Genomic DNA, 27,218 nt, shown 5'->3' on the forward strand with positions numbered 1-27,218 from the left:
GTGTATACAACCTGTTTTTTTTTTAAATCTATTTTTGTATTAACTATTTGAATATTTATACATTGGCTCTGAATCAGATTTTAATTCTGATATCCTAATGGGGATGCTTTCAGTAAGTGTTAGGATAATAAGTTTATAGAACTCCTTAAAACAGCTGGGATTGGTATGGATGTGATTTTGAATTGCTGCATTCCTTTGGAAATTTTACTTTATCTCCTATTTATATAGGAACTATTTCAATAAGCATAGTTTTACTTTTATCTCTATATTTTTGTTCCCTGCCCCCAGAATTTAAGATTTAGAATAAAGTAATTTTTATAGTTTCAAGACATGTTATCTGTAACTCCTCCAATTTGAGGGATGTGGGTAGACAAAAAGAGGAATTTATTTTTGACTGTCTGATCTAGTATGGTTAATGTAAAGTCATGTATAGTTCTCTAACCCTCTTTGCTTTCTTGATTTGACACTAACCTCAAAAAACATTTTACTATGTGTAAAATTTCCAAAGATTTTTTATGGTATTTTACAAATTGAATGTTTATTTGTAATTATTTTTGTAGTACTAGCTCTTATGCCCGGCTGCATAGTAGAGTATGAAGAAGACATATTATATAGAGGTCATCCTCTAGGGGATTGGTTCTAAATTTAGAATTTCATTAATTGGTGTAAACTGTTCACCTTCTAATTGTACTAATGGTAATGGAGCTTTAAGACCACTGCATGCTAAAACTGTTCAGAGTTGTTGAGCAGCATTTTGTATATGAAGCAATAATGGTAGTAATTGGTAAAATGCCCCTGGACTGAGCTATAGAATTCTTTGCTGGTGCATCTTTTGTTCAATTTGCCCAGAATTCACCTTCTCTATTTAATTGCTCAAACAATCCATGTCTAGTTGACTTTAAATTTTTTTTCCAAGTGATGGCTGTACTGAGGTTTGAGCCAGGGGGGAAGAAAATTGTGTTAACAAGAATTGTGTTAAACAGAATTAATCGCAACTAAAGAACTAAAGAGTTCACTTTTACCTGCCTCTGGCAGCCAGAGAGGAGGATTTGAAGAGGCAAGTCTTGTGACATTTAAATTATTTGGGGAAAAGTTGAAGAAGTTCATTTCAGTTCAAGATTTGATGCCACCATCTATCATTTGCTCCGATTACAACATCTCTACTAAGTGTAACATAGGTGAGGACCTACAAAATGGCAGTTGTCAGGGAGGGGACCATATAAGGCTTAAATATTCATTGCATTCATCTATGAGAAAACACATGTTTGTGTATGTTATTATTAATAAGATGTTGTATATCTTATTCTAGTATTCAAGAATAATACCATGATCAATGACTGAAAAATAGGAAGGAAGAAGGTCTGTCTCTAAGAGTGTAAAATTAATGATAACATGTAGCCATAAATTGATAGCCAAGGCTGCCTTGTGTTCTCATTAACTGTAGAAGTCTCTTTTGCCGTTTCCTAGCATCCAGCCTCCAGAGATGCTGGAGCAGTCTTGAGGCAGAGTGTCAAATATTTATTTACCAGAATTTTTTTCTTTCTTTCTTTTATATTAACTTTTATTAATTACACTTCATTCACTTTATATCCCCCCATAAACCCCTTCCTCCTCCCCTTCAGTCTCACCCTCCCTCCCCCTTCTTCACGAATGCCCTTCCTCAAGTCCACTGATAGGGGAGGTCCTCCTCTCCTTCCTTCTGATCTTAGTCTCTCAGATCTTATCAGGAGTGGCTGCATTGTCATCTTCTGTGGCCTGGTGAGGCTGCTCCCCCTTCAGGGAGAGGTGATCAAAGAGCAGGCCAACTGCATTTCCAGATTTATTTTGTCTCCCTTTTTCCTTCTTTTTTATTAAAATTTTCCTTTTATTTATTTTTTTATTTATTACAATTAATTCACTTTGTATCCCAGCTGTAGCCCCCTCTCTCTTTCTTTCCCAGTCCCACTCTCCCTCTCTCATCTCCTCGCATGCACCTCTCCAAGTCCACTGATAGGAGACGTCCTCCTCCCCTTCCCTCTGACCCTAAACTATCAGGTCTCATCAGGACTCTCTGCATTGTCTTCCTCTGTGGCCTGCCAAAGCTACACACCCCCAGGGGAAGGTGATCAAAGAGCCAGAAATATGTCTCAAAGTAACAATCTATACAGTCTTTATCTTGTATAGAAGAACAAATCACAGTGTGTCTACTCATAGCATAAACTTTTAGAGTGTTTTATTTTTTAATTTAATTTTATTTTATTCATTACACCTTATTCACTTTGTATCACCCCATAAGCCCCTCCCTCCTCCCCTCCTGGTCCCACCCTCCCACCCCTTCTTCACGCATGCCCCTCCCCAAGTCCACTGATAAGGGAGGTCTTTCTCTCCTTCCTTCTGATCTTAGTCGAATAGATCACATCAGGGGTTCCTGCATTATCATCTTCTGTGGCCTGGTAAGGCTGCTCCCCACTCAGGGGGAGGTGATCAAAGAGCAGGCCAATCAGATTATGTCAGAGGGAGTCCCTCTTCCCATTACTATGTAACCCACTTGGACACTAAACTGCCATGGCTGCATCTGTGCAGCGGTTCTAGGTTATCTCCATGCATGGTACTTGGTTGGAGTATGAGTCTCTGGGAAGACCCCTGTGTTCAAATTTTCTGGTTCTGTTGCTCTCCTTGTGGGGTCCTGTCCTCTCCAGATCTTACTATTTCCCACTTCTTACATAAGATTCCATGCACTCTGCCCAACAGCTAGCCATAAGTCTCAGTGTCTGCTTTGATAGTCTGCAGGGAAGAGCCTTTCAGAGGCTCTTTGTGGCAGGTTTCTAGGTTGTTTCCTGTTTTCTTCTTCTTCTGATATCTATCCTCTTTGCCTTTCGGGATGGGGATTGAGCATTTTAGTCAGGGTCCTAAGTTACGTTAAAGTATTTGTTTTGAAAATATTTGCATTCATTTTTAGGGTGCTACTATTCAACCACCAGGTAGTAGTTATTGTGCCCAAACTTTGACAAAGCCTTAGAAAGTTAAGTAATGCCTGAATTTTGCCTTAAAAATACTTGTCTAATAACAACTATAACCACAAATGACAATGAGAAAAGACCACAAAACAACACTGTTACACAGGTTATATTATATATAATTTTTGATTATATATATATTATATATATATACACACACATGTATAATTCTCTTAGCAAAGTACTTACTACTTCAAAACATCATGTTAACTATTATATTTAGTGTTGACTAGCAAGTCTAACATGCTAACTAAATCATGTACATTCTCTTCAGTGCAGACATTCACAAAGCAGCACTTTCTTTGACCTTTAATTGTTACAGAATTGAAATTCTTAATACTTTGTTTATATCAACAAGAATTTTTATTGAGTTATGAAACTTATGGTTCCTTAAATTATATTTGCCTTTTAAATTTCTAAAGGTTTTCGCAATTTGTAGAAAGTAGATCATAATGGGACTGTTTTAATAGTTGTAGATTATTTTAATTTTTTAAAGATTTATTTGTTTTTATTATGTGTATATGGGTATTTTTCCTGCATATATGCTTGTTCACCATATGCATGCAGTACCTGAAGAGGCCAGAAGAGGACCCTGAATCTTCTGGGACTGGAGGTACAGAGGATTGTTAGCATCCATTGTAGGTGCTGAGAATTGAACCTGGCTGTCTGCAAGAAAAACAAGTACTTTTAACTGAGTCATCTTCCAACCTCTAGTTTCTTTTAGAAGTGTATATTCTATGAGTACTTATACTTTGTTCCCCAATATATACCAATCTGCTAATCTGGTTTTCTTATAGTATTACTTTAATGAAAATTTTATTATAATTAGTATATTAATTGTTCTGATTAATGGATTTCATGGTGACATTCCCATACACATATATTTTGTGATCTGGTCATGTCCATCTTTTTCTTCTTGTGAGGAACTTCACTTTGATACAGCTCACTACAGCATCTAGTGGTTTCCCTTAAGATTTCTTTCCCAGCCTTTCATGAATGTGAGCACAGAGATTCAGAAGTACAAGAACTAGTACTTGAACCTCAGCCAACTGATACTCCTAAACTGCTGCTTGAGTGCAGAGACTGATAAACAATGGTCAAGTGGGGACCAGGAAATGAGCTCTCTGCAAAGCAGAAAGCGAGGGCATTTACTAGAGCAAAAGCAAAAGGGAAGCAGGATGAGACACTCCAGGAAGAGGCCAAAGGTCCAGTTCCGAATTCATGCTGAACTTCCAGGCAGTGGCCTTGAGTGGTGCTGCTTCAGAATGCCTTTCCTGACCTTGTCCTTTCATGGCTGTGTATTGGAGGGGCCACTTCTGTGACTTATGACTCCCTTAAGATAAATAGATGACATCCTCAAACTGGAATTCTGAAGATTGGACACAAGAAGGATCAATCAATCCATTCTGAAATTGTGTCAAATACATTCTAAAGAAAATGCACACCATGATCAAGTTTGTGTTTTCCAAATTAGCTTGGGAACAGGGAGTTCTAGAAGAGGCAGAGGACGTTCAAAGGAAGAAAGTATTATGAAAGGTCTTTTCTCTTGGTGTTAGTACGACACTGGGGGACACAGGTGGTGTGATAAAGGGATCTTTTATAATAATTTCATTTTCTGAGGAAGGTGATGTAGACGTTAGATGACATTTCTTAAGAAATAGACATTATTTTCTATCTCTATTATGAGTACTAATGATATCTTGTTTTCAGAAAGATGAACATAAAGTACACTCTGTAATAATCTAAAGTAGTAATTACACTGCCTCTTGAATGATTACTATATGCCTCAAAGTACATGGACATTTACCGTGGAGTGAGAACCTTGTTTGTCAGTAGAGCTTTGTGAAGATCACAGTAATGGCAGTAATGCTATCGTTATTTAATAGATGAGGACATTAAGGCAGAGAATAGGTTACTTGCTCTAGTTTTCATAACAGCAAGCTGTAGAGTGAGACTGGTTGAGACTGTTCTACAGTGCTGAATGTACAACTGTTACAGCTGTGTGGGTTCCTTTGGTTGAGGTGGGCTATCGCTCAGCATGGACTCTGCAGTAGGAACTCCAGAGATACAATTCAGGGCTTCTTCAGTGAAGACCACACTGTAAAGTTCATTGCAACTATCTCATTTCTAGCAAAGGATTTAGTTATTCATAGCTAGACAGTACTTTTGAAATTCCCTTTTGGCTGTGCCAATGAGTTTATTTGTGGTGATTAATTAGGACTGACTGATATTCCTTCCTTTCTTTTCTTCTTTATTTCTCCCTTCTTTCTGGAAAGGTAAGTGGGTCACAGACTCAGAGTCAGTGAGTGGGGCAGGGATTTGTCTCCCATAGTGTCTCCAATAAAGCTATAGTTCTGTTGCAAAACAAAATACAGAGCAGCTAACCAAGATACTGCAAATCCTGTGGCTATAAGAAATAGCACCTTAATAATCCAGGCACATGTTTCATCCTGACTTTCTAGAAGGTGTTTCCTTACCCTGCCACACTGGAAGTTCCGGTGTCTGGCTAGGATTTCAGCTTACTGCTGCATTTTGAAATCTTGAACACTGGCCTCTGGGTGTTCTAATAGGCCAGTCTCCTTCCTGTAAAATTCCAAAAGTGTTGTTTCAATTTCATGTGATGTGTGTATCCTTATTATTATTCAACCGTCACTTTAATCTTGTGACCCCTGGCAATGTTAGATTCCTTTAAGACAACTTCTAGAGTTTGTGTCTGGTATACATGCTTAAGGCTGGTCTCTTCTAAGTGATGTTTAATCTGATTCTTTGATCTAAGAGTTAGAAATGCCCTGCTAGTTGTTGCTACAACTCAGTACCAGATTCCCTGGGAGGGGAGGAGCAGTTCCAAGGGGCTTCTCTTTCTTCCTGTGGTACTTAGCTATTGTTGAGGATGCTGAAGGCAGTTTTTCTTTCTTTCTGCCTGTTGAAACACAGCCACCTCTCCTCACAGGACAGAAAGCTACTGCTGGTAGGAAATCTTTCTGTGTGCATATTCACACAGCAGTTTGCCAGCATGAGTGGCTGCCAACAGTTTTTTTTTTTTCCTAGTTGCAAAGATTTTCTTTACCCTGGACAGCAGTGCTGTGCAACGCAGGTGGCCAGCAACACAGTAGGTTCCCATTGATAGGAGCATTTTGGTGTGGTAAAATGCCTAAAATATACTTGGGGTTCCCACAGATGAGTGTGACATTTGAGTGAGGAAAAATTGTTTTCACACCTTACTGATATATTGGCTTATTCTGCTTCAAAGGATGCATCAGTGGAATATGCTGTATGTTTCTCCAGAGGGAATGAACTGCCCCAACTGCAAGAAGGTTGTCTAGCTCTTGAAACAGTTGGAGCCACTAGGGGAGGTACCTATGACAGAGTTATTGGATCGTGCTGGTAAGAATATGCCATTCCTACTGTGGAAGGCATTACCTGGCCAACTGTGTGAAAGGGAAAGAAGAAAAAGCAACCCTAAACTCTCTCTTCTTCCTCACTAGCTGCTCAGTTCGTGAAACTGTCATGGCATTTAATCTTCCTTCCATTGTTTTGTTTCGTTTTGTTTCATTTGAAATAGCTTCTTCTTAATTAGCCCAGGATAGCCTAACTTCTGATGTAATAGCTTTGAGTAGTTTGTATTTGGGGGATGTACTGTCTTCAGCCTCTCTAGTGCTTCAACATAAGGTATATGACTACACCTGACTCTTTGTGTTTCTCTTAATTGAACTTACATTGTCTTACCTTCTTTGCATCTGGAATTACAGGTAGGACCCTTAAGGTACAATCCTAAGTGTTAACTATAAGAAGCTTTATCAGACTGTGGGATACAAAGATTGATTTAGTGATCCTTTTAAAAAGTGAAATACATAAAATAGGAGATGTGTGTATGTTCATAGTGGAGCTGTGTAGATTTAAGAAACCATTAAGTACATGAGTATATATTAAGGGATTCAGTAGAAGACTTATTTCTTGTTTGTTGATGTTGTTGTTGTAGTTTTCAAGACAACATCTCACCCTTTAGCTGAGGGTGGCCTGGATCCACCCTGGCTAGTATCCCAGGTTGATCCAAAAACACAATGATCTTTCTGGCTTAGCCTCCTGAATGCTTGGATCACAGACTCATGCCAACATACCCAGATGAGCCTTCTTTCTTTTTGTTTGCTTGTTGGCTTTCCCCTCCCCCCAAGACAGGGTTCTTTTGTGTAGCCTTGGCTGTCCTGGACTCACTTTGCAGACCAGGCTGGCCTCGAACTCACACAGGTCCGCCTGCCTCTGCCTCCTTGAGTGCTGGGATTACAGGCATGCACCACCACGTCTAGCTAAAAGTCTAATTGTCAAACCTGACTTGGAGGGCCCTGGCTTCTTCCTTCATCTCAAACTATTTCCTTCGCACAGTTTGGTTTTATAGTTTGTCCAGATCTTGATATGCACAGTGTCAATTATGTCTAAACCTCCTTAACTATCTAGACTAGCCAGGTGGTGATGACGCAGACCTTTGAGCCTTCCCCTCAGAGATCAAAGGCAGAAGGAGATCTCTATAAGTTCAGGGCCAGCCTGGTCTCCAGAGCAAGTCCCAGAACAGTCAAGGATGTACAGTGAAACCTTATCTCAAAGAAACAAACAAAAACATCAGTGATGGATGAAATTATAGCCACTTTGCATGTTAAAAGGGAATGAGTATACACATTGACTTAAGGGATTTTTGAGCTAAGACAAATTGTTTTTATATTAATTCATGGTTACTGAGAAAACGCTGAGCCCCTTATAAGCATATTTGTCATTTTTAGCTTCTCTCTAGAATATAAGTGTTTAAAGCAAGGACCTTGCTGGAAAGGGGCTTGGTGCCTTTTGTTTTCATGGTTTAGGGGGTAAGAGCTCTCAAGGGTAAATGGAAAAATAACTTCAGCTATCTATAAAAAAAAATTTGGCCATGGACTAATTGCATGGGTTAGAGAATTATTGTAGTTAGCTATCTTTTTTTTTTTTTTCTGTGAGCATATGTGTGTTGTGTGCATGTATATAATTGTGTCAGGGTGCACTTGACTGTGTGAGTACATGTGGAGGCCAGTTGGCTGGTGTTTCTTTCTTTCTACTAATCAAACTAATTTTTTTTTATTTATTACAATTTATTCACTTTGTATCACAGCTGTAGACCCTTCCCTCATCCCTTCCCAATCCCACACTCCTTCCTTCATCTCCTCCCATGCCCCTCCTGCAGTCCACTGATAGGGGAGGTCCTCCTCCTCTTCCCTCTGACCTTAGTCTATCAGGTCTTATCAGGACTGGCTGCATTGCCTTCCTCTGTGGCCTCATAAGGCTGCCCCTCTCCAGGGTAGTGGATCAAAGAACCAGCCACTGAATTCATGTAAGAAACAGCCCCTGTTCCCATTACTAGAGATCCCATTTGTACACTGAGCTGCAGACTGGAGCTCTACAAGGAGAGCAACAGAACCAAAATATCTGGGCCCAGGGGTCTTTTCTGAGACTGATACTCCAACCAAGGACCCATTCATGGAGATAACCTGGAATGTCTTTCTTAATCCCTCCTCCACCCTCTTTTGAGCCATGATTTCTCACTGAATGTGCGAATCATAGCTTTGGCAAGACTGTCTGGTCACTGAGCCCACAGGTTCTGCCTGTCTGTATCCTTAAGCACTAAGGTTATATATGTACACGCCCATGCCTGGCTTTTATAAGGAAGTTCATAATTCAGGTAATCATGAGTTATAGGTTATTTTTAATGGGGATATGAAGCAAGGAAGGTTTTGCCTAAGGTCACATGTGAAGGATTCATGGGAGATGGTCTCTGTGTCTCTCAGTACTTAGTCCTTCTCTGAGGGACTTGTTTGGAAATTGTTCACCTTGGAGACTAATGCATAACCTCCCAGTGGGAGACCTCAGATATGTTTGTAGTGTAACTCATGCTCTGAGTACAGGACCCCAAGTATCTTTTCTTCCATAAGTGAAAGTTTGTCCTTTCTGATGTTTGTTTGTAGTTGAGGAACTAAGAAGACTGACATGAGTAATGCCAGTAACCCTGCTAGCTAACTTGCTGAACCCCAATTCTCTCTTATCTTCATCTTCAAAGTAATGGTACCATAGTTAACTAATGAAATGAGTCCAAAAGCTCCAGCCCCAAAGAAGGAGCTGTCTTCTGAACAGCTCCATATAGAAGCAGGGCTCTGGGCATGATGTGTTCCAATGCCAGAAAAAGGAGAAACCATTCTGCTTTTCTCTCCTACTTCACCTTATCATCCTTTCTTTAAATTTCTTTTATAGACATCTTCAAGGTCCTATTAACAGCAAGTTTTGAATTTTGGTAAAACTCAGGATACCCTCCCCATGTTGTCCCTCTCGGAGAAAGTATCCTCTTCATTTTACAGATTGGGGGCTGAATCAGCAACATTAGCCAGGATCACAGCAAGGAAGTAGCCAAGGTCAGATGAAAAGGGAGACAGTAGATAGCAGCCAAGAAAGAAGAAATGCCGTTCTCTGTGACCTCTTCCTGTATACTAGGAAGCTTTCATCATCTCCTCTCCACATTGTGAGCTGTCTCCACTGTTCAGCCTCATGTTACCATTGCTTGCTTAGTTTCCGTTACAAATTGTGAGATAGTGACCTTTTTCAGGTAGGAAATTTTCCTTTTTTTTTTTTCATTAAAAAAACACCGTGTATTCTGATCACTGTTACCCCTTTCCAAAGTTGTCCCCAACTTCCACAAATCCCCACGCACTCAATTCCATGCCCCCCCCTCATGTACATACACACACACACTGTAAAAACACAAAATCAGAAAACATAATACACAAACAGAAGACCATTTTATACTAGATGCTGTTCATGTTCTGTTTATGGGGTTTGTTGGGTGTGGATGTGTGTTGCAAGAGCAGATCTGCAATTTATCTGTAACTCCCTGAAGTGATTCCCCAGGTTCAAGTGTACACGTGTTGAGTTTGCAAGTGCCTTTATGTAAGACAGCTATGGCTAGAATATCTTAAAACTAAGCTTAGCATTCATAGTGACTATGATTAGTTGGGAAACTCAGAAAATAGCTGTGAAATAGGGGAAAGTAGACAATGCTATCATGGCAGTGTAAATATCATCCCTTCTTCTAGTGGATATTCATAAAATAATTGGTTTCTCACTGTGCCTAGTGATGTGATGGGGGCTGATAGGAAGTTATTTCTACTTTCCACTGTTCAACATATGCAAAGAGAAAAGGCAAAGACCAGGCCCGGGACGATTCTGCAGCTGTTCAGATATTGTTGTGGTATCAGACTTAAGTGTAGGGCATTTAAATCCTGAGAGAAAATATGATCCTAGTTAGACTTTAAGGCATTAGGAGAATAATTATTATTTCAGTTTAGGGAATCTATATAAGCAAATATATAATTGAATTATTACAAAAGAGTTTATCAGTACAACAAAAAATTCCACGAAGGGTATTGTTTTACAGTCTTTGATTACTATTAATCAGAAAAAATATTTAATACTTCAATATGAAATTGAAATTTGGCATATAATCAAAAAACAGTTTCCCTCTTGTACTAAGGAAAGCAAAATTGTTGCACAGGAAGCTAGATATGAGAGAAAGGGCATTATTTACAAGGAGAAAAGGCCATAGTTAAGATATTTAAATCAAATTTGGAATTTATACCCATTTTCCTATGGTGGGAAGGAATGAGAGATGATAGAAATGAAGGACAAGAAGGATAGTGTGCGTGTGTGTGTGTGTGTTTGTGTGTGTGAGAGAGAGAGAGAGAGAGAGAGAGAGAGAGAGAGAGAGAGTTGCTAGACATGGAACACAGTGCCTTGTATATGTTGTGCAACTGCTCTAACACCGAGTATCATGCTCACCCTGGGTGTTATCTTTGCAGTAAAACATCAACAGGTAGTGCTGGGGTTCATAGTAGCCTGTCAATAGGAGCCTTTGCTTCTCTGGCTATGATGTGATTAAGTGTTGCTCTTGGGATGGGGCAGATTGGTTCCAATGGGTATAAAAATTTCGCAGAAACCAACTCCCACCCTGCAAACTACACACTTTCCAGACTGCTGACTCCTATACACTATGCTTCAGAGACAAGGTTTAATTCAATAGTGTAATCTATAGGCTACAGTTATTTCCAGCTGTTTGTTTGGAGGGGTATTTTGCTGACAATAACTGATAATTCTGACCTTGTGTTTAAGAAATACCAGCACTGTTGTTCTGATGGTATTTTCTAATCTTACATCTTATCTCAACCTTACATGAACACCAGATAGTGATTGGGAATAGCAGAAGGCATACTACTATGAAAATAAATCTTCAAGCAACATATTCTAGTTTGTTTTTCAGCCCTTTTATATATCCCTTTTGACTTCTATCTTCTGCATTTTCTTAATAAAATTTGAAATTCAGATTGTTTTTACCTAATATTAAAATATTACCACTGCACACAGCCCTGATAAATACGTCCAGGCAACCCAGAGACTTTATAATACAAGGCACCTAGAAACTTAAGGCAGCATTTTCATGGAGTATATATGGGTTCATGAAAGGCTTGGGTTCTGGTTTTGGCAACATCTCTAACTCATGTGTAGTCTTGGGCAAGTACTTTGCTTCTCTGGATCCTAGTCCTTTTATATGTGAAATTGTAATTATTTGACTTGATGTTGATGCTGACAAAAATGGTAACTGACATCAGGCAAAAGCTTATTATGTGTGAAATATTATTTTGAATATTGGGGGGTGTATTGATTCCCTTAATCCTCTCATAGACACCGTCAGGTAGATACTTGATCCTAAGGTTAGCTTGCAGATGAAGATGCTGACAAACCCTGTTCCCTTTCTAAGAGCAGCTAACTACCACTGATTAAAAATAAATGGTAGCAAGCTTTCTCTGGGACAATGAGCTAGAAATGGCTATGCAGATAATGGGGAAATCAATATTCTCTAGCTGCAAACAGGATGGTTTATCTTCCTGAGATCTAGAGCAGACCTCTAGATTAATAACTCTGTAGACACCTAACTGAATAATGGCAAAGAATGAATAAAGAATTTTAGGCAATACAGATTCTCAGTAGTAGGGATTGCTGTGTAAATATTCAGAAATGCTAAGATAATTTCAATAGGATAATACTAAAATGAAAATAGGAAAGCCACAGCTTCCTTTTAAAATTTCCTGCTTAGCAAGCCTGGGTGCTTGCTGAGTTGGGCAGCAAGTTCTATATGGCTAAACCACTCAGTATCATAGGAAATAGTAAAGTTGAACTAGTTTTCACATGTGAAATTTGAACATTATAATAGGGGTTTTACTAGGTTAGTTTTGGTTTCAGCCTAACTTACATTTAAGTTGGTATACTTCTTGCCAATTCCTGGTAATGAGTTAATGACCTGGAAAATTCCTGACTTTTGTTGGTCAAACAGACTTCAGATTCTATGGCCATACCACCCTAAATTCCCCGGATCGCCTCTGTTTTTCATTAGTTGATGTGCTTTCTAGAAAAGCCTTTAAAAACAATGTAACATTGGGGAAAGGCACCTCCCAATAAATATAGAGGCAATGGCAGAGAGCTGTAATACCTTTTGCCTTATATATTCACTCAAGGAAGAAAAGGCTGGATAATTGTGTGGCAGGTGGGATGTGGCAGTGGCTTTGCTTAGTACATTGTGTAGAAACTTGGCTCAAATATATAGTATGGATAGCTCTGGGGTCTTACAATGATGGTGCTCAGTTTTGTGCTTTCCTGGGTATCAGTGTAATCAAATAGAAATATGTGGATGGGGTGAATAGCTGTGAAACAAGAGATGTCAAAATACACAAGGGAGAGAGGTGGGTATCATTAAGAAAAGTATATTATTTCTTGGAAAAGCTTCTAAAGTTCTAAATGATCTTCAAGGTGGACTGCATCCATGATGTCACCAAAAGGAGACTTTTGGAAGTTAGAAGCTCTGGTTTCTAGTTCAAGGGCATGCTGTATGATACAGATGCTCTAAATATATGTGTTATCATGGGGTGAACTGATTCTGAATTTTAAAAATTACATTAAGGTGATGGGAACTTGAAGTGTGGTTTAATTCTCCACTCTTAATAGTGAGAGCGAGAGCTGGTGTCGCTTTACTGCCTTTCCATTGACTTTTGAGATCCTTGTGTCTTTGTGTTGCCAGATGCTGGTAGCCACAGGAGAGCAGGTTGTTTTCTCTCAGCTTTCTCCCAGTCCCTGGCTAAGCTCAGTGCTCACATTCCCTAGTGTTCTACTTAGGAAGAACGGTGCTCATAAGCCTCTTCAAAGGAACTCAACCTGAATGCCATCTTTGAGGCAGAGAGAACAAAGTGAAGGAAGAGGCCTACATCATAGTTGAGGACTCTGCCCTGTCTACAGATAATACTTGTTATGACATTCAGGAAATGTATCTATTTGATAAAATGCTTCTTTCTAATATGCTCTGAAAGTTGTTTTTGCTAATTGTACTGCTTTAGTTAAGCACTGTAAATGATTCTTCTACTTGGATGAAAGGAGAAGAACCTACATAGTTAACATATAAACCTCCATAATAACATAGCCCTGACTTGTACTGAAATTCTCTGGGGTTTATATTAAGTTTCATGCCAGAGAACTGTCTTCTTGACATTCTTAGTGGAAGATACCAAATATGTACTACGAAAAAAGCATTGATTCAATATGCATTATATGGAAAGCACTACGCTGTGTGCTCCTGGAAATATAAAAATGATTCAGTCCGTAACCTCAATGACCACACGCTACTAAGAGGACCAGATCAACAATCGTGCAGCTGTAATAACTTGAAACTACAGTCTACAAAGCGATATAGTTAGGCTAATTTCATAGAATTTATTTAACCCTTTGATTATCAGTATGATTACTAGATAGCCTGTAGTAGTAGTAAATGTTAGAGCCAATGGAATGCAGTACATTGTGGAATTGATCATGTATATTTCAGTAATGATGATATTAATAAACTCATTGCTCCAGGGAGCTAACCACTTAGAGAGAAACAGATAAGTGGAAATCACATACACAAAATGCAGTAAGTTAAAGCAAGTAAGCAAAACAAATTTATAAATATTCCTAGCATGATGCCCTAAGATTGTTACCTTTTTATTCTTGCTCCACTAGAGACTGTGGGACTTAGGGTAACATTTAATTTTCTCTGGGTTGTTTCTTTGTCTTATAACCAGGCATGCTAAATTATATGGACTTCATGGAAGGTTGTTGTGAGAAGTGGAATTTTGGGAGTGAAAATACTATATAAATCTCAGAGTGCCTTACTAATGCTACAAGATATTTTAAATGGTTGTACATACTCCAAGAGCCATTTTCTTCCTCCTTCTGTCAGTGACCATGGGTTAACATTTCTGCACTTACTTTTGGGGCTTGTATAGTGAAGTCCTTCATCACAAACCCACTTGAATATATGCAGACATTTTGCTTCATCATTATTTCACAAGCAATCACAGTATAACAGCTGTTGACACAGCATTTGCTTTATATTAACTATTATAAATAATCTATAAATCTGTCAGGGTATCCACAACAAGGTGCAGGGACTATAAGGGAAAAACATACTTTCTGTATAAGAAACTTGAACATAGGAAACTTGTTTTTGATGAAGTTGCTGGAACCACGTACCCCAAGTAATGACTGTATCCCCATGGAAGTTAGGCTCTTTCACTTCCCAAGTGAAGATACTAGCAAATCGTGCATAATGTGGCATCTTTCTATATACTACGTCCTTTCAAAAATATTTATCTGTTGGTTTGTTTATATGTGTATGGTTATTTTGCTGGCATGTAGGTCTATGAATCATGTTGAGTGCCTGGTGCCAATAGAGGTGTCAGAAAAGGGTATCAGATCCCCTGGAACTAGAGTTAGAGGTGGTTGTGAGATGGGTGCTAAGAACAAAATCTGATTCCTTTGCAAGAGTAGCAAGTGCTCTTTACTTTTCTTTCCAGCCCCTATCCAATATTCACACCTGTCCTATTAGCCAAACCCTTGTTCTCATGTGCTCCAGTAGTAGCAGCAACTGTGAGCTGAACTTACAAGTCAGAAATGGGTAATCTATCCAAACATGAGAGGGTTGCTGTGAGTTAAAAGGTGTTCTTAGAATCCCACCATTGTCATTGGATCATTTATGAGAGAAGTTCATTTAATGCTACATAGACTATGGTGAGTTTGGCAACAGAGCAGTTATTTTAATGTGTCTTGATTTATTAATTCAGCATAGAGCCTCCTATAAATAGTCAAGGCCTAAGCCCTACTTTGCAAGGAGCTGAGTAAAGAAGGATCTGGTCTTTCAGGAGTTGCCTTGCTACATGTTCCCTCACTCACCTTGGCTAACATGCCAGGGCTTCCACTCTGATAGACTGATCCTAGCTACCTCACTGGGATAGGGTCTGTTCATTAGTCTTTTCTGAGAAAGCCTTCTGCAGATAATTAGTCTGACAATGGAATTTTCTGGTGCTACATAGACCATAGAGTGTTGCAAGCCAAGCTGAACACCAATACTGCTTCTTAGTTCGTGTCCTCTGTTCCAGGAAGAAAATTTCATTGTAGCAGGCATGTGTCAGTAGCCTTGATCACAGCATTTTCTGGGCCTAGCACCTACAGATATGATGGTGTCTTGGGACAAGGCTCTGCCCCCATCATCACCTGATTCGAGATATGTCCTTCAGAGTCTCTTTTCATTACATTTGAACTTACTATCCAAGGACACTCATTGCTCTCTGTTGGATTGGGAGGTGATGTATTCAGAAGCTCTTGATGCTGTACATAGAAAGATTATATATTATATATATAGAAAGATCTGAAATATAAAAACTGGGAGCCTGTGAAAGTTGCTTACGTGGAGGCCTTAAGGCCTGAGTTCAAATCCCCAGAGCTCATATAAAGGTAAAAGAAGAACTCCACAAAGTTGTTCTCCGACATACATCCATGCACATTACACATAAACACACACACACACGTAAGCAAATAAATAAATAATGAAATAACGAAATGTGCACAGCCTAGACCCTTGCACTAAGAGATGGCTCCTTTGGTTTGTCTGTGAAGTTGCCAATTGCTTTTAATTCCCCACCCGATAGATGCTTGTGGGCCCCAGGAATCCCTCCCTTTTGGTCCAGGTGGTGTATATGACTTCTCTATTTCCTATAGCATAATGCATGGACAGTGAAAGACAAACTATATTGGGAAAATGGTGCAGTGAAAATAACAGCCATTGTTCTTGGGGACATGCTGGCCCACTACCAGTGAGCTAGTGCAGTGGCATAGTAACCATGTATACCCAAACTCTGAAGGGCTCTTGGTTTTGAATATGAAAGTATGGTAAGATCCAGTGGCTTCCTTGGCCATTAAATTGTGTAATTTAAAGAAATTATATATTTCTTTATACAGAGTGGTCAGTGAGGCAGTCTCTTCAGCTAATACCATCAGAATACAAACAGTCCTGCTTTTAAAAGCAGATCATTCTGAAATAAGTTACCCATAGTGTCTTGTTGGGGAGAGGTTATTTATATCAGTGGCCTCTAGGTTGGGAACCTGATCACTAAGTTGTATATTTCTGAACTATGAACTACTGATTTGCCTAAGACCACAGTAGACACTGTAGTTTTTAAATCAAAATATGAAACTAGTAGCAATAGCTTTTAGTATTCATGCCACACATGACTACTTTGTCTCTGTAACAGTTCCCCACTCCCCTTCCCCACCACTACTTCTCATGCTGTATGACCCGCTTGTATTCCATCCCATGTCCCTTTAACAACCAAGGAGACACAGGGGAAATGTATTTGCCTGGGTAAAAGCTACTTGCGAAAAAAGCCCACTTGTCAATGGTACTTCAATATCAAAACCAGACACTGGATGTCACAAGATATATATTGGTATTTATATTTAAGAATATGTTCCAGAGAACTTGCAGTGTACTTGAGAAGGTAACTGAGAATGCAAACAATATATTTGTAAAGTTTCAGAATGCAAGGTGAAATATCATGTATGAGAGATATCTAGAAAACCCTAAGCATATTCAGAGGGGGTTATTATCTTTGAGTGTCAGAAAAATGATTCTTGGTGGAACAGAGCACTTGTGTTTGAAAGTAGGAACCGCATGCATTCTATAGGAGCAAGCTTGGCGACTGTGTTGCTGATCAATAAAAGATAGAGCTGGGTTTGCTTCATAGCCATCTATGGAACTTATATAATTGCTTTAAAGAAATGGACCTCTAATGAAGTAGACCATTATTCATAGAAGCCTGGTTCCAGTGTATATGTTGGGATGTAAAAAATAGAATCCTTATATGTATGTTAAAATTATGCACATTACCTCTATAGCTCTTGAAAACATACCTTTAACCAGCTTGGCAGATTCTTAAAGTCACACATGATTTCTGACTGTAGCTGAGAAATAGGACAGAGTATATTTGCCTAGGGAAAATAGAGGTTTTAAGATAACAGGGCAAATGTTCCTTCAAGTGCAGAACACAGCTCATTTTGGTTGCAACCTCATTACACCGAGCAGATATTTCCATTGCTCTTCTTGTGACAGAATTATGTGGCCTATCATTTCCTTCGGGATTTCAAAGGCAATGAAGCTCAGGGCCTGAGAAAATGGTTTTGGTGGTTCTTACATTGCTATAGTTCCTGCTCATTCATGTATGAAAATAGAGGGAAAGAGATAATTGGGGAGAAATCATAACCTTCCTGGATGATAGGGAGGATGACAAGAGCTTCTGAGAATCCAGCACTCCAGCTTAGACATCTTGCCTCTGTAGGCTCTGTGGAGATACCAGAAAGCTGTTTACAGGTATTATAATACCTATCAAGGCAACCTACACCATTCTGGGCATTGTCTATTATTTAAGAACTTCATATTGAACCTCCCCCAAAAAATCTGTTTCACTGTAGCTTTCCCTAATACTGTCTTAAATATTGACTTTTCAATGCTATCATAGGAACACAACCATCATATATAACACTGCCCCCCCCCAAAAAAAAACAGTTGCAGTTCCAAAGGAGTAATGAATAAACAGTATTCTGGACCACAACCCTGATCATTCTCTGGGGCATTGCCAATAGGGGAGAGTGTCCAAGGAAAGGAGGTGAGACCAGGTAAGTAAGTACTCCTGAAGTGGATCTGTAGAGGATGTCTCCCCATTCTGCCTTCTGTCCCCTCCCCAAATTAAAAAATACTTAAGAAGATTCTGTATAGGAAATGATTCAGAGTGCTGCCTTCCTCATAACTCACTTACAGGAAGACCTAAAAATAGTATGAAAATAAAGGTTTTCCTTTTATGGCTCTTATTTATCTATAGGAAAGTGGGTACCTGAGCAACACTGTACAAAGGGGGAACCCTCTGGCCTGCCTGGGTTTCCTTACCCGGCTACAGCAAGCAGAGTATCATAATGGCTTTGAAAACTGCCTACAGTTAGAGAGTGAATTTGGCTCTAGGGTGTACCATTTATTATCTCCATGAGTCTGAAAAAGTTGTTGACCCTGATGCCTCAGGTTTGCACCTGAGAATACATGTGATGAAGCATAACAGAAACACGGTTTGCTCAATAAATGTCATTTATCACAACATAGTCTATAAACTGTGCTTCTGGATTTTGTACAGTTATTTGGCAAATATATCAGATTCCACACTTGGACTTAGAGTGAATACATTTAATGTGACCCAACCCACTTCTTTAGATTGGAGTTTTCTTGAAAGTCAGGTGGTTCTGTATATTCATGGTTCCCCCCCCCCATTATTTCAGCTGTGATCCCTTCTTTTTCTTCTTAGGCTTCTTAGGGCTCAAACCAGAGTACTTTAGCTGAATTTTTTCCCAGAATATGATTGATGAAAAACAATACTGATGACACTATGATTTTTGTTTATATGTTAAACTAGTCTGAATCTTCAAATTGACAATTGCATAGGTTTGTGCCTGCTCCTTGAAATATTTAGCATCTCTAGTTTATCCCCACATGTACAAGATGATACTATTCTTTGACTATTCCTGGCTATTAAAGAATTGAACTATACATATCTTGAATGGGATATATTTCTATTTCTGATGATGTGTGTACCTGAAAGTAATGGATAGTGTTTTACAATAAATTGGTCAGAGTCCATGTCTATAGATTTTAATTTTTAGTGGTGTCAGTCATCCTCAAAGTTGTTCAGGATAAATCAGTGTCAAGCTGAATCACACTGGCTTGTGAGTTCTACTTCTGGAACTAAGAAGAGGGATGGGGAGAAAGAAAATCTTAGAAACAGACTAAAGAATACATTAAGGATTGAGGGTCAAGAGTTTTGTGTTCCTCTTTTCCCACATACTTGTAAACCTAGGGTAAATTTTTCAGGCTTATTCAGCAGACTAGACCAGATAAGACACTGAAGTCCTTAACACAGTGCCCGGCATGGGGTCCTGGTGCTGCATTTTTAAGAACAGAGAAATCTCACTAGTATAAAGCACTGTCCATTCTCTAGGCTCCTGCCCATTAATTGCAGCTACTATGGTAGGTAAAATATATTAGAGCTTCACAGTTCTTTTCCATAGTTGGAAAGAATCATTCTCAGGATACCTTAGTTAGTCCCCCTTGTGGTCGAAAGCTGACATTTACAAAGCAGTCTGCTGGACTGGAGGCAAATGAACAGGTTTGATATATATATATATATTTATTTTAGTTGCTTTGTTTTTATGTTAATTCAAGTACTTGGTTCATATAGGAGTTGGGCCTCATGTTTGGCCCTCCTCGATTTGGTGCTAATTTAAATAGAACTCATGGCTTCAGAACCTGCCTGTCATCTTGTAGTCTAGCACTTAACAAGTGCATTCTAAGCATCTACTATCAACAGGCATCATCTTGGGCCAAGGGAATAAACCAACAAATAAAATCAAATGCCACCCTTGTAGAACTTTGATTTATTTTGGGATATAGAAAAAGCAAATCAATAGAGTTTCAGATAAGTCCAGTGGTGGGAACAAAACCATAAAACAGGAGCCCCACTGGAGGGAAGGCTTTGGTTTTAAATATGGATGTTAGGAAAGAGCTCATGGAGAAAAAATGAAGAAATGGGAGTTCTCAAAAGTTCTTCAGAAGGAACAGTAAATGTGGAGAGAATGAAGCAGGGAGCTTGAAGGTCAGCTAAGATTAGGTCTGTGAGAGGCTAGATCAGGGAAAGCAGGAGAGCCACAAGAGGTCACACAGAATAGCCAGTGAAGGCTCCAGGTTAGGCAGCCTTTTCTAATCAGATCAGAATGTTGACTCATTTTCTAGGAGGTGACACACCGTGGAAGTGTCTAGAACAGAGGAATGGGGTTGTTAGATATAGTGTTCATTGGAATCACCCTTGGCACTTTGCAGAGAATGGAGTATGGGGACAAGGGTAGACTCAGAGGGTGATAGGGTCTACTACCAGGGACTAGTGGTACAGATGGAGTGTGCTCTATCACTTTCTTTTTCTGGAACAGTCTATTTGCTGTTTTATTTTTTGTTGTTGTTTTGAGTATTTTTGTATTTTGGGGGGGGCATGCACATTACCTTAAAGTCCATTGTTTTCATATACTTTATCAGTATTAATTGTTTGAACTTTCCCTGTATAATCCAGACAACACTTAAACACTCAGGGATACAGCCTAAGAAATGCGTCTCTAGACAGTTACTGTGGGATAACCAGAGTACATGTATACAAACTTTGGGAGTCCACATGTCACAGCAGTGTAATCTTGTGGGATCACATGTCATAAGTGATTCTTTGTTATTGAAATGTTGTCATCCAGTGCAGGACTATCCATTTTACTTGGTGGCATTATCACACGTGTATGCAATGTGGACATATGGGTGGTGAGGGAAACGTAATTAAATCATCAAGGTGGAATTGTCTTCCTTATATTATCTCAAGAGAGAATTAAGGGAAAACTATGTTTCACTGGTTCATTTGTTTGTTTGTTTGTCGTTGTTCTTTTAATCAGAATCTTGCTTGGAATCCTGTACATGTATTTCCTTTGTCTGGTATTAACCTCTTTTAATAGTTGATCTTTTTCTGAAAACATCCCTCCCCAGCCCTAGTTTCACTTAAAAGAAAACATGAAGTTCCCATACCATATACTCCCCATCACACTCCCAATATATAGTCACAGAATGTATAGGAAATGAATAATACTGTTTGAGTTTCTCTTTCTATTTCGATATGTACATATACTATATATGTTTGGATGCAGTTTTATTTTTGTGACTTCGAGATGAAAATCTTGTCAAAGGAGTAGGCAAAACACATCCTCTTTTTTTTTGAAATAATTAAACCTCAGAATAACAACGTGTTTAATGACATAATTATGATGTATATGCTAATCTGTCACTGATTATTGATTAGATTCCTATGTATGGAATAATTGTTGGGATGAATCTATTCAGTTTTTATTCTCATCTGAAAGCTCCTAAGCATGCAGCCCATGGAGAGAGCATTGCTAAGATACATGCTGTTTTTTCGAATACTCATTATAGGCCCCAAAAGGACATTGTACTGTAGGCACAGTGACTGATTTTCAAATTGAAAATTTGGACTCACATTCAAAGAAGCAGTGATTTGGCTGAATGGATATTAGGACAGAATGAATGACTTATTGTCTTGGAAAATCAGACACAGGAAGTGGCTAAGACATTGGGTGCTACAAAGAGGCAAAGGGCGTTATTCTCCTTCACATGACTCTGAAATCCTTGATGTGTACACAATAATAGAGAATGGGATAAACATGCAGTTACAAAAATTTTCAACACACATTGAGATCATTGTAGCTCTTGGTCATGCACTTATTTGACGTGATCTTTTTTAAAAGTCTCTTTTTCTTGCCAGCATGGAATTTGAGCCATCATTGTCTCACAGAGCCAGTCCCATGAGGAACGGAAGCCCGGGAAGTGGTTTCTCCCACAACTCTTCCTTCAATGGTGGTTGGCTCCCTTCCAATAGCATTAAGCATTTTAGTACTGCTCTCACTCATGTGGCCTCTTTGTGAGTTAAACTGAACCAACAGTCTTAAAAACAAGTGTGATCAACTTAGTTTAGTGGAGGAGGTATAGCATAGAGGGAATTTCCTCAACATTAAGCTTCTGCTCTAACTACCACAGCTGGTCCCGGCTTCTAAGTATGTAAATCCCCTCATAAGTGGCTTTGCTAGCTCCAAATCCTAGTTCACCCGTATGATTTCTATTTACGTATCTGGGTCATCATGAAGCCAGAGGTGTGAACTCGTTCTGGATAGTCTTATGTTCTGATATGCTCATTTCAAAGTTTCAAGTGTTTCTGGACAGTTGAAGTAGAGCAATACAGTCTCTATTAGTGCAGATGAAAAGCCTAAAACCTCTTTTCCACTATGGCAAATACTCAACAGTGATTATTAATGAAAAAAAAAAGTCATGCCACAAAGCTCATAATGAGCTACCCTTGGCATTCCTCCCTGGTGTTTCCAGTTCACTCCTTCAGGTTGAATACAAAGATAGATAAGTCCAGGTCCTTGGAAAATGCAATTAGCAGCGTGAAAAATAGTTGGCTTGATCTTGGCTTTTTCTTTTCCTTTTAGTAAAATTAGATTTTTTTTCTCACATAATATATCCTGATTATAGTTCCCCTTCCCTTTAATCGTCCCAATTCTTCCCCACATTCCCTCCCGTCCAGATCTACCCTCTTTCTGTCTCTCATTAGAAAACAATGGGACTTCTATGGGATTATAATACTAAAATAAATTAAAACAAGAATTAGCACATTGGAATAGGACAAAACAAACAAACAGAAGGAAAAGGGCCCAAGAGAAGGCACAAGAAAGAGAAACCCATTTATTACACACTCAGAAATCTCATTAAAAACACTAAATTACAATGGCAGGCTCTTTGACTCTCCACCTCCCAAGGGAGGAGCAGTTCTGCTAGGCCACAGAGGAGGACTTCGCAGCCAGCCCTGAAGATACCTGATTAAACAGGGTCAGCTGAAAGGGGAGGAGGTCCTCCCCAATCCGTGGACTTGGAAGGGGTCAGGGAGAAGCTGAGGGAGGGAAGGTGGGATTGGGAGGGAATAAGGGAGCGGGATACAGCTGAGATACAGAGTTAATAAAATGTAACTAATAATAATAAACAACCAAAAAAACCCCCACTAAATTAGAAGCTATAATAGATACACAAAGAACCTATAAGATAAGAGAGAATTATGCATATATATGATAATATAAGATAAAATTAAAAACAAGAAAGAAAAGCCCTAACATGACACTATGAGACAAAGATCCTCAAAAGATGCCATTGAGTTTGTTTTCTTTTGGTCTAGTGCTCGGTAGGTAGCCTACCCTTAAGAGTTGTTTCCCAATGAGACTCCCTTGGAGAAACAAAAATTTTCATTTGCAAGTAGTTGTCATTTGGAAATAGCTTCTGGGTTAGGGGTGGGATGTGTGTCCACTTATTTTAGCTCTAGAACACCAACTGGTGCAGACCCATGAAGGCTTCTGTGAGTTCGTGTGAGCTTAAAGAGTTGGAGGAGAAGGTCTACATGACCTATTGGAGATGGGGGACAGAGAGGAAGGAGAGGGTGTTCTCATAGAGAGCTGAGATGACCCTGAAGTGCTAGATGTAGAGGAGAAGAGTGATAGGTGAGGAGCTGCAGTTAGCCTACTTGTCCCCCTGGCTGTAGTGGCCTGAGGGTTCCCGGGGAGTCCCCGTTGGAGTTCTGTGCTAGGATAAAGCAATGAGCAAAAGGAAGGAAGTTTAGAGCAGAAGATCTTTGTGATCCACTGGAGATGGGGACAGAGGTGGTACAGAGCTGGGGATAAGACTAGGGTTTGGAGGAGCTGAGGGAGAGGTGAAGATTAGCAGTTAGCCTTGCTGCTTCCTCGGCCTGTGCTTCCAAGGAATGCCTGCTGGAGTTGGGGGCTGTAGTAAAGCATAAGCTGGAGAAAAGGAAATGCTGAGGAAAAGAGCCATGTGATCCACTGGAAGTGAGGGCAAGAGGGGGAAACTGTAGCAGGTTGTCTGCTACAGAACTGAGGATGATGAGACTCAGAGATTGGATTTGGAAGAGCAGAGGGCTTGCCCCTAGATGAAAGACACACAGGGTATATACTCACTCATAAGTGGATATTAGACATACAATATAGGATAAACCTAATAAAATCTGTACACCTAAAGAAAATAATCAAGAAGGAGGACTCTGGCTAAAATGCTCAATCCCCATTCAGAAAGGCCAAGAGTATGGACAACAGAAGAAGGAGAAAACAGGGAACAGGTCAGGAGCGTACCACAGAGGGCTTCTGAAAAGCTCTACCCTACAGGATATCAAAGCAGATGCTGATGCTGAGACTTATGGCCAACCTTTGGGCAGAGTGTGGGAATCTTATCAAAGAAGTGGGAAATAGTAAGACCTGGAGAGGACAGGAGCTCCACAGGAAGAGCAACAGAACTAAAAGATCTGGGTACAGGGGTCTTTCCTGAGACTGCTACTCCAACCAAAGACTATGCATGGAGATAACCTAAGACCCCTGCGCAGATGTAGCCCATGGCAGTTCAGTGTCCAAGTGGGTTCCATAGTAATGGGAACAGGGACTGTCTATGCCATAAACTGATTGATCTGCTCTTTGATCACCTCCACCTGAGGAGGGAACAGCCTTACCAGGTCACAGAGGAAGACAATGTAGCCAGTCCTGATGAGACCTGATAGATTAGGATCAGAAAGAAGGAAGGAAGACCTCCCCTATCAGTGGAATGGGGGAGGGGCATGCGTGGAGAAGGGTAAGGGAGGGTGGGATTGGGAAGGGAGGAGGGAGCTACAGGGGGGACACAAACTAAATAAAGTGCTATTAATAAAATTTTAAAAATGAAAAAAAAAAAAGAAACAGATCAGGGAGGGTGCATTTTTTAAAAAGTGGCCACCAGGTGTCAGCAGAGGATGTGAAACTCTTGACAACATCTGCATTATTGGTTTTAATTCACTGACGCCATTCCCATTGGAGGTCAGCCTCAAGTGGGCCCTGTTCTCCTCAAAATTAGCATCAAATGCTTCCTCTTCAAATATGTATCTTATCTTCACTCTTTTCTCATATCACACTTAATTCTGTATGTACAGTGATAGTTCTACAAAGTAAGCTATTGGGGCAACACAGGCAAGTGACCTTAACAAATCTCACATGCATTTTACTAAAATAAAAGCAAAGCCTAATTATGTAGCATATAGTGTTAAGACTACCTCATGCTTGTGCCTTTTCTTCTTTCAAAAAAGTAATTTAGTGTGTGTGTGTGTGTGAGTGTGTGTGCATATGTGTACATGCCTGTGGTGTTATTTTTCTTTAGTGTCTCATCTTGCCCCTTCATTTGGGTAGACTGAGCAGAAATATGAGATCTTTACTGTGGAACATTGAGCCGTAGAGGTGGGATGACACTAGGGGTGCCCTTAAACCTTTGTTCCAAAAGTCATAGTTTTCAAAAAGTGGCTACTTTTGAAATTGTCACCAAGCTCTAAGAGAATAAGAAGATATAGTAACTGTGGGATGGTGGGGACACAAAGCAACCCATGGCTTCACCAATCACAATTTCTGAGGCATGAGACCTTCATATAAGGCTTAACACAGAGCCCTGAGCCTACTCCCTTAAGTAAGGGCTTAATAAATGCACAGGGCTAGACTTCAGACATTTTATAAAGATTTCAATTGGAATGGTTGATGATATTTGACAAACAGCATTATCAACAATACCAAGAGATATTCAGACTCTTCTATTGCTTAATAATGAAGAATTTATTGTGAAACAACATACCAGTGGGGATTCAAAACTATCTAGAATATTCTCTTTATAGAGATTTTGATGATAATCACAAGAATAATATCCTTGTTCTTAAAATGTTGTATAGGATAGCCATAAAACCCACTCTACCCTCACATTCCTTTGAAGAAAGGAGCTAACATTCTTTCAGGGGTCAGTGTCAGAAAGACACACACTCTCAGAAGTGTTTTATGGTGTTCTTTAAGCAGCTTTAAAAATGTCCTTTACTGACTTGATTTCTAACTAATACAAAAACTATATATAGGATATAAGGAGCAGATCTAATTGTATACCTTCAAAGTGCCTTTACTCTAACAGTTTTTGCTTATGGTCTCTGACATTTCTTGCTAATCAGGAAATACTTCAGAAAGAACACCTTGCTGATGGAAGCTTGATTCTTGAAGTATGGCCACATTGTTCTATGTCTATGGTGGTTTGAATGAGAATGTCCCCCCAACAGGCTCATGTATTTGAATGCTATATCTGTGTTTCCTCTGTTGGTGAAGCTGTTTGGGAAGGGTTAGGAGGTGTAACCTTATTAGAGGAGGTGTGTCATTGGGGGCAGGGTTTGAGGTTTCAAAATCCCATGCCATTCCCAGTTAATTCTCCCTCTTTGCCTGTACTTGTGGATAAGGATGTAAGCTCTCAGCTACTGCTACAGCATCACGCCTCCCTGCCTACTTCCATGCTTCCCGCCATGATGGTCATGTACTCTCTTTGGAACTATAAGACCCTAATAAACTCTTTCTTCTATAAGTTGCCTTGGTCATGATCTCTCTTAACAGCAATAGAGGAGTAATCAAGACAGTGTCCATTCTCACGTCCTTCAGCAATAGTTTTATGCTCTCCTCTCTCCCTTTTGCAGATCACTGGGGTGATCCTGCTGGCTGTTGGAGTCTGGGGAAAGCTTACTTTGGGCACCTATATCTCCCTTATTGCTGAGAACTCCACAAATGCTCCCTATGTGCTCATTGGAACTGGTACCACTATCGTTGTTTTTGGCCTCTTCGGATGCTTTGCTACATGCCGTGGTAGCCCATGGATGCTGAAACTGGTAAGTATATATCAGCATAATGTGCTTTCACAATTATTTTTGTAAAACGATAAATTCATGTGATGGTTAAGTAGCCCTTTTTGAAGCCACAAAAGGGACTTTAATATTCATTGATTTTAATTTTACACGAGACTCTTAACTAATCCATCCTTCAATTCTCCCAGTGGGAAAAACCACCCCAGACACAGCTTGCACAGTAAACATAGTCCCAGCTTCCAGAGGTAGATTGGCAAAGCATTGGCCATTGATTCCAATGAACGATTAATGTCTTCTTGGCAAGATGCCCTGTGCCAGGCTTAAACTGGCTTAGAAATCCCTGTGTGGTGTGATGTGCAGCTTTGGTGAGCAATGGATCATCCTGAACATGAGCAGCCTTCCATGTCCAAGATCCCTATGGAGCAGT

The 27,218-nt window shown here is 39.7% G+C and overlaps 1 protein-coding gene across 1 annotated transcript in view; it reads left to right on the top strand.

Moving 5' to 3' along the window:
- Tspan7 (tetraspanin 7) overlaps positions 1-27,218 on the top strand; it is a 111,608-nt gene that overhangs the window by 64,670 nt on the left and 19,720 nt on the right. Inside the window, exon 2 of the mRNA XM_021661836.2 lies at positions 26,627-26,815. Coding sequence (XP_021517511.1) covers positions 26,627-26,815 — 189 coding nt within the window. The remainder of the gene's footprint in view (positions 1-26,626; positions 26,816-27,218) is intronic.

This window comes from Meriones unguiculatus, chromosome X, assembly GCF_030254825.1.
Source record: "Meriones unguiculatus strain TT.TT164.6M chromosome X, Bangor_MerUng_6.1, whole genome shotgun sequence".
NCBI classification, from domain to species: Eukaryota; Metazoa; Chordata; class Mammalia; order Rodentia; family Muridae; genus Meriones; species Meriones unguiculatus.